At 40.9% G+C, this 7,253-nt stretch overlaps 2 protein-coding genes across 4 annotated transcripts in view; both read right to left on the bottom strand.

Moving 5' to 3' along the window:
* Positions 1-1,353, bottom strand: part of LOC101755638 (protein disulfide isomerase-like 5-4) — a 6,014-nt gene extending 4,661 nt beyond the window's left edge. Inside the window, exons 1-2 of the mRNA XM_022824346.1 lie at positions 1,110-1,353; positions 4-115 (exon numbers count right to left, since the gene is read on the bottom strand). Of these exons, the coding sequence (XP_022680081.1) occupies positions 4-115; positions 1,110-1,147 (150 nt within the window). The 5' untranslated portion in view covers positions 1,148-1,353. The remainder of the gene's footprint in view (positions 1-3; positions 116-1,109) is intronic.
* Positions 1,354-5,473: 4,120 nt separating this feature from the next.
* Positions 5,474-6,702, bottom strand: LOC101769552. 3 transcript variants are annotated; one of them, XM_004957833.3, is made up of 3 exons: positions 6,187-6,692; positions 6,016-6,081; positions 5,474-5,823 (listed from the first exon to the last, which is right to left on the bottom strand). In XM_004957833.3, exons 1-3 carry the CDS (start codon positions 6,568-6,570, stop codon positions 5,638-5,640), a joined length of 636 nt encoding a protein of 211 aa, XP_004957890.1. In that variant the 5' UTR covers positions 6,571-6,692; the 3' UTR covers positions 5,474-5,637. The 3 variants fall into 3 exon arrangements, with proteins under 3 accessions (XP_004957890.1, XP_004957891.1, XP_012699266.1); XM_004957834.2 differs by having other exon boundaries at positions 5,673-5,813; positions 6,187-6,702; XM_012843812.2 differs by having other exon boundaries at positions 5,679-5,819; positions 6,187-6,702.
* Positions 6,703-7,253: the final 551 nt, after the last annotated feature.

Below are 7,253 nucleotides of genomic sequence, written 5' to 3'. Positions count from 1 at the left end.
GGGTGGGGTGGGGAGGGAACAGACCATTCCAAACAAAAACATCATAGCTAGTGCTGCTACAATGGATAATCCAGCGCCAGATAGTGATGCCTCGGTCAAATCCCTAGGGATTTTCCTGCAACATGAAAAAATAATCAAGCATTATTACAACTATAAAGAACAAAAGAAACTATAAAAACCCGTCATTTGAAAATGAAACTTAGGATACGACAACATAAAAGCTAGTCATCCTGAATCAACTTAGTCTATACATTTTTATTAGATACAAAGAAACTATAAAAAATACTTAGAATTTCTGACTCAAATTAGTCTCCAAATTATTGTTCCTGGGGCCTCCAAATGAAGCACAAACAGTTGGCTCAAACCAAGTTATGACTGCCCCAAGGCACTCAGGCTACCTCCAACCATGGGTATCCAAACAACAATATGGACATGAACAACATTAAGTTTCTCACTGAAAAGCATGGTTGGTACATCGAGGAACTAGAACCAATCAGCTCTCAAATCCAAGCATGCATGATGGACCAGAGTATCAGACCCTTATACATTAGTTCATCATATCATGGATGTATATCATCTGAACAAAAAACATCCTTTTTTTGCTTTAAGAAAACTGGAAACATGGGGCTTATCCTATGTAATCCAAAACTGTCAGACTAGCTTCTATTTTAGAATGGCAATGGCATATGTCCAAACCGAAGCACCACTGCAGAATGAAATCTAACAATGGGCATTGAGTGCACTACCAATCAAAGTGCAATTACAGAAAGGCCCCCACACAAAAAAAAAAGAAGAAAAGAACAGGATTCTGAGCACAGCATCTACCAATTCGTCGTGTAAGTCTCTCGTCTCTACCGAGCTACAACCGGATAAAGGAAATCACTGACGCAGAGCTCCCGCGCCAAACTGCAATAGCGCATTCGCTGTAAAGAACACACCGCTGTCATCCAGGATACCAGGATTCACCGAAATCCGCCCAGCGCAACCGCACGAGACCACTCTCAGTATTCATCTAATCCCCCCGAAAAACACACCCCAGCCTATCCCGGGAAAATAATCGAGGAACGGATGGGTGCTCCAGATCGAGGGAGGGCAGATCGGGCGCACACCTGTAGAAGTCGACGGACTTGAGCTTGCTGGAGATCATGGCTGCCAATGACCCTCAGATCTGCGGCGGCAGCCGGGGTGTGGGGGAAGAGAGATCTGGGAAGAAAGGAGGAGGAGAAAGGTGAGATTTTTGTGGGGGTTCCGTTCGTCGCCGTCGTCTTCTTGGGGATCTCACCGGCGCGCGGTATGGCACGCACGAACGCACCGACCTCGTGTCCTGCCTCGCCTCCCCCGCGCCTGCCTCCCGTGCCTGACCGTCTTAAAAAAAAAAAAAGGTGCCTAATTAGTTCCGTATCTTCTACCAAATTTTGTCAGTTGTTGTGTATATTGCTAGAGGACAGAATTTATTGTCTTCTAGCAGAGGACAATAAACGTGTTTTCGGAGGACATTAAATCATGCAAACATATACAAACTTTATTACAATATCAAATGAGTTTCAGAGTTTCGGACGTTGTGCTATGTGGGTATTTGTCAAACGATGAGTATTGTGCTTAACTGCTTACAGCGTCAACTCTGAAAGCCACCCTCACGGGAGTTAGCCGGAAAAAAAAAAGGAGAGAAGGATTTCCTTGATGGGCCGGGTTATTTTGGCCCAAAGGTAGCATCTCCTTCTCTTTGGGCCAGGCATTGAGCGGCCTCTTCCATTTTAGGCCTTCTCCGTCTTCTGTGCTTGCCTTCTTCTTTCTCATCTCACTTTATTTCCAGGTTGAAGTTCTACAGACAAGGATACAGGTATAAACACTACGTTGAAATACGAAACTATTCATAAAATTGTAAATGTGTTATTTTAAATGTATGTCGCAGCGTGATGGTCTTAAAAGTTCAAACGGCCTATCCCTACCAAGTATCAACAAGGCAAAATGGCCTAAACTATTTTCATGCTCTTGTATCATAGGGGGTACTATCTGGTAGCTTTTCCAAATTGGTAGCTCCTCCTGGAGCTGATGAAATGTTTCCATCATAAAGATCAGAGAAAGCTTCTGAAAAAGTCAATGGTCTGCCTATCTGAAGATTTAATTCTTCCTCTTCAGCTCAACTACTCCTATTGCTTGGAGTTTATTCTTCAATCCAAATCTCACCGCAGTCTTATTATTGTAATCAGTAGTCATGTGTTTATACCTATCCTGACTGATTCCAATCAGAGTGCATTGAACATAGCATTAATAAAATTGTTCTTGAATTGTATGGTAGATATGACAAGGAACTAGATTGGAACAATCTCATCAAAGATACTGGGAGATATTTATAACTAGCCGAAGAAGATTTCATGTTTTTTCCCATACCTTGATATATTATATTCATGATGTCAAAAGGACATGGTGCCCATATTTCTATAGCACCACTCTTTTTATGTGTAATAAGTTTAATTTTATTCTAGTCGGATGTGCACTTTACATTGCAAGCGACCAGACTTTCTGTGGCAGTATCCTGCAGAATCGTTTCTCTGTAATAATACAGATAGGATAATGAGGTGCATTTTCCCATCAATCATTCGGGCACCTACCAGCGGCAGCAAAACAATAAACAAGCTGATACATTTGTTGGCATTCTAAAGTCCCTACAATCCAGGACTAAATTATGCCCGCAGCTTGCAACTGTTCACATGCCTAGCATCAAAGGTAGCACACCATACACTCTTAAGAAAATTTCTGAACATTTGAAGCTGAAAAAGATGCAAAGATGAAGTGCTACCTTTCAATGAGAACTTGTGAATTCTAGTTTGAGCATTTTTCTTTAAGCTACCATGTGGGCGGCTAAATTGAAAAGAGAGGAGGCACCAGAGATGTCGAAACAACCTTTGTTTCGCGATGGGTCCAGCCGACATCCATGGTTCGCTCTAAACAGTACATAACTATGTGTTGCTTTATGTGACCACGATTTCACAATTCTCACCTGCTGGTAGGTTGTCCAGTGAACACAATCCAGCATTGTCAGGTCAAGCAGTCCAACAGGCCCACTGTACTGAATTCCCTGTGTGGATATGAGAGGGGGAACCGGAAGGAAAAGGAAACAAGCTAAGGAAGCATGTGAGCTACACATAGATGTTCTTGTCGTGTGACCGACAAGACTTCAGGAAACAAGATTGATTTTTTTGCAATACAAAAAAAATCTGAATGTCAAATAATTTGCTCCACACCGAATTAAGTTCACCACCAAAGAATATATTTCTTGTAAATTGGAGAAAATTTGACTTTATAATCCATCAATTTTTTGTATTAATTATTTCCTGAAAAAACTGCAACTTGTCACAATTTTTAACCAGGACGGCTGAAGAATATTGGCCATATGTGTACACGGGTGCAAGAACATACAGTTTTTTGCTATTTAAATAAGCTAACGCCAGGCGGCCAACACCAAGACGTGGATTATTTGATATTGTACTTCGAATGCTTTACCAACCTTAATGCCGTGCACATGGATGTGATTCTCTTTTCAGTTTGAGTTCGTTGTTTTTCTATGGTTCCACGGGGCCTGCAAGAAGCTATTTTTGTTCCACTTGTCAATAATTCAGACGATGCATATACAATGTACTTACTCTGGTTGAAGATTGAGATCAGCGTAGCTGATTAGTCTTCGACAGTTTTTAAAAGAGACAGCGTTAGCTAGTTTAGATTATGGATTAGTTAAAAAATTATGTGTTTCCTTTTTATTTTATGCTCCCTTTTGGTAGAAGCTTCAGTAACATGGAGCCCAACACTGGCCGTCATCATGCATACAAGTATGGAGTGTTTATTTTCCTTCTAAGAATCTATGAATTTGGATTCTGGTTCTACAAAAATGATATACATCATATAACTAAAACTAGAATTGGCATTTGGCAGAATATATAATAGATGTTTATAGTCTGAAACAGTACTTAATAATAACTAAAAACTTCACTAAAAAGTAAAAAGCTTCTGAGCGTAGAGAATTTAAAGTGCAAAATTTGGAACTTTATATGATTCAGGCCAGACTTTCAGGCAATCAATGAAGTAGTAAATTTCCGAAGTCTTGAAACTAAAATTATACATATGAGTGTTCGTGTCCAGTTAACTCAATTGTAATCTCAAACTGAAAACCACGTCTGTGTGATGCAGCATAGAGAAGTTGGTACTTAGAAAAGTTACTACACTTAGTAGGCGGCATAGGAGTTTTTCCTATCTTTGCTCCAGACAGAGCTTAATTGGCGTGTTAGTCATGTGTTCCGACAGTAATGAAACGAGACGATTGTTCAGAAACGTGGTGAACCATGAATCTAAGACGAAAAGCTACGCATAGGTAGCTCTCATGGCTTCATGTTTGAGCTTGACTCCAAATTAATATCGGTGAAAGGTACAAAGATGGTGCAGTAGAAAGTAATGTCAATGTGCATGACTAGAGCCTGAAGACAAGCTCAAGCTGTTGATCAGGGAGACCCCTAAGCCTTTGTTTGCTTTGTTAATATAAGCCCCCTTTTTTCCGCCAAAAAACAGAGTCTCTCAGCTTCCAATCCTTTGCAACATTTAATCCTTAACTACTTGTGCACTGAAAGCTACTTGCTAACCACCCTTTCTGTTCATAAGCATGCCATTGCATATCACCCTTATCTTCACACACACACACTTTATCTTCGTTGTCAAAAGGAGAATATCACTAAGTGAGATATCTGAAAGTCTTGATTTTTCTTTCAGCACTGAACTTGCATGGAGGGAGAAGGAAAGGACATGGTATCGAGATTCAAAGAGATGAGCAGTTTGGTAAGTTCTGGTACATGAACCACTCATGCATGCCTGCATGGTTGGTAGCCATGATGCACACAAGTGACCAAGTGAGTAGGGTACATAGACCATTTGGTCATGCATTCATGCTGATGAGCTAGTGCACCGGTCGGTATGAAAACACTTGATTTCATATCAAACAAAAGTGACAGCTAGGTGAGGGATTTTCTTTCAAAGGAAATGAGAATTAAATCTAGCTAGAAGCTAGAGGAGAGCAACATTGTCACGCACTGCAAATGACGGCCAAATGGTTTCAAGTTACCATACCAAAGAGTTATTCTTTCAACTTATATATATGTTGGTCATCCGTGAAGAATGCCAGTACTGGTTGTTTTTTAGATGATAGGAGTAATGGTATTCTGATTGGGTCAAACAAACTACATGACCTCTTCACACTGGTGATACAAGTTTATCTTAACTCAGAAAATTATGAAAACATTCATGAAACACATTTCCTTTCATCAAAAAATGCATTTGTACTTACCCCTTATACTTAACTTCTTTCTGTTAGATTTTGGACCCATCAAGTAGTAGTACATACTGAGCTCATATAACCAGTACTCGTTAGTTATAGTCAGATTTGTGAGTAGAACACAACGAAAATGAAAATGAAACCAGGACACTTGGCTTGCGTACGAGTAATAGTAATATTCACATATTTTTTCATTAAAGAAAAGCATATCCACAGTATCACCACACTGCATATAAATGTATTTTTTCCGGCATCTATCCCACACATGCATAGAGTGTAAAGGGTCAACACTTCATATGCTGTTCATACATTGAGAGCTCTCAGTTTGTTCGTCCATGGTAGTGTAGTAGCACGGACAAAGGGAACAAACAAATCCCCTTGTCCTTGAGCTCTGCACATGGAGCTATACTCGTCTGACTCTGATCACCAAATCTCACTCCGTCCATGGCTGCATCTGTACAATCCATCCCCTCTCTTCCGTGATCATCGCCAATTCCTGCAGCTTCCTTCATGCAGAGAGAGAGAGAGAGAGAGAGAGAGAGAGAGAGAGAGAGAGAGAGAATTTTTTAATAAATAAACTGAAGATGTCTGTGTTTAGCCTTTTCTTGTGCGATCCCAATCAGTGAGAAAACAAGAATATTGTACAGCTCAAAGGATATGTTTATTTTCAAGAGAAGAAATATTAATGTCTAACAAACCTTGGTGAGGTCCCTGATGTTGCACCTCCTTTTAGGGCTCAATTCCAGCTGTGACACAGCACTGACCTTAAAGAAGCAACCCAAAAAGAGCCAAATTAACATCACACAATAAGCAGTCTAGCTTTAACAACAGAAATGAAGGGTATTACCACCTTGCAAGCTTTAACTAACCTTTGGGCTATTCACTGGGGAACTTGCAGTATCTTCCAGTGAATCATCATGATCCAGGGCCTTGAAAGCCTTCTTGAGCTTCTTCAACCCCCTGTATCTGATAGGCAACAGCGCGTCCGCAGGGGCGCGAGAGGCGGCATCGGAGATCATAGAATCCTCCTCTTCCTCCTCGCGGCTGCTTCCATCGCCATCGTCTTCGCCTTCGCCTTCGACTCCGCCTTCGGTAGCGGAATAGGAATTAGCATCCTGTCTCTTCCTCTCCTCCTCGGATAGCATGAAATCCACGAAGTAATCGGTCCAAGAGCTCTCTCCTGATTGAGCCTGCCCTTCGCTACAGCTAAGGACGCTCCTACAGAAAGATGGGCTACTAACTAAATCCTCCATGGTTGGTGAGTTGAGTTCACAGGTGAGGCAAAAGAAAGCAAAACTGATGGAGGGTATTAGGTTCTGCTAATATGTATGAATGAATGGCTTTAGGCAAAGGGATAACACACAGCCTGGCTATATATACAAAAGGGGGGAGGGGGCGAGAGAGAGAGAGAGAGAGAGAGAGAGAGAGAGAGAGAGAGAGAGAGAGAGAGAGAGAGAGAGAGAGATGCGCGAGATGCATGACATGAAGAGGAGGGGAAAGAGACAGGTAGTTGGGGTGTTGAAATCAACCGTTAGATGCACCGTTTCTGTTACAAGGAAAATGAAGAATATTTTTCCTTGGTCTGGGAACAACGAACTAATCAGTCAGCCATACACCATACATGAGAGAATATATAGCCCTATGGAATTTCAAGCCGCATTCCCTCTAGCATTTGACATATCTGTCGCTTTTCTGTCTCAATACTACAGAGGTAGTGGTTGTTTGACAATCATCAGATGAATTGAAACTAGCTAAATAGCATTGTAAATTTAAAAAGGAATCTTTATTTGCTAATTCTAGTAGAATTTTATTGTTACATATCTACAAAGTATGTTTTCAAATAATAACAAGTAGCTAGAACCAAAGTTGAAAAAAAAATACTTAAATGCTTTTCAAAAAGCTGCCGCGGAGCAAAATGGAGATCATCAAATGTTTC

Source organism: Setaria italica, chromosome II, assembly GCF_000263155.2.
Source record: "Setaria italica strain Yugu1 chromosome II, Setaria_italica_v2.0, whole genome shotgun sequence".
NCBI classification, from domain to species: Eukaryota; Viridiplantae; Streptophyta; class Magnoliopsida; order Poales; family Poaceae; genus Setaria; species Setaria italica.
This window is presented reverse-complemented; position numbering and strand designations above follow the sequence as displayed.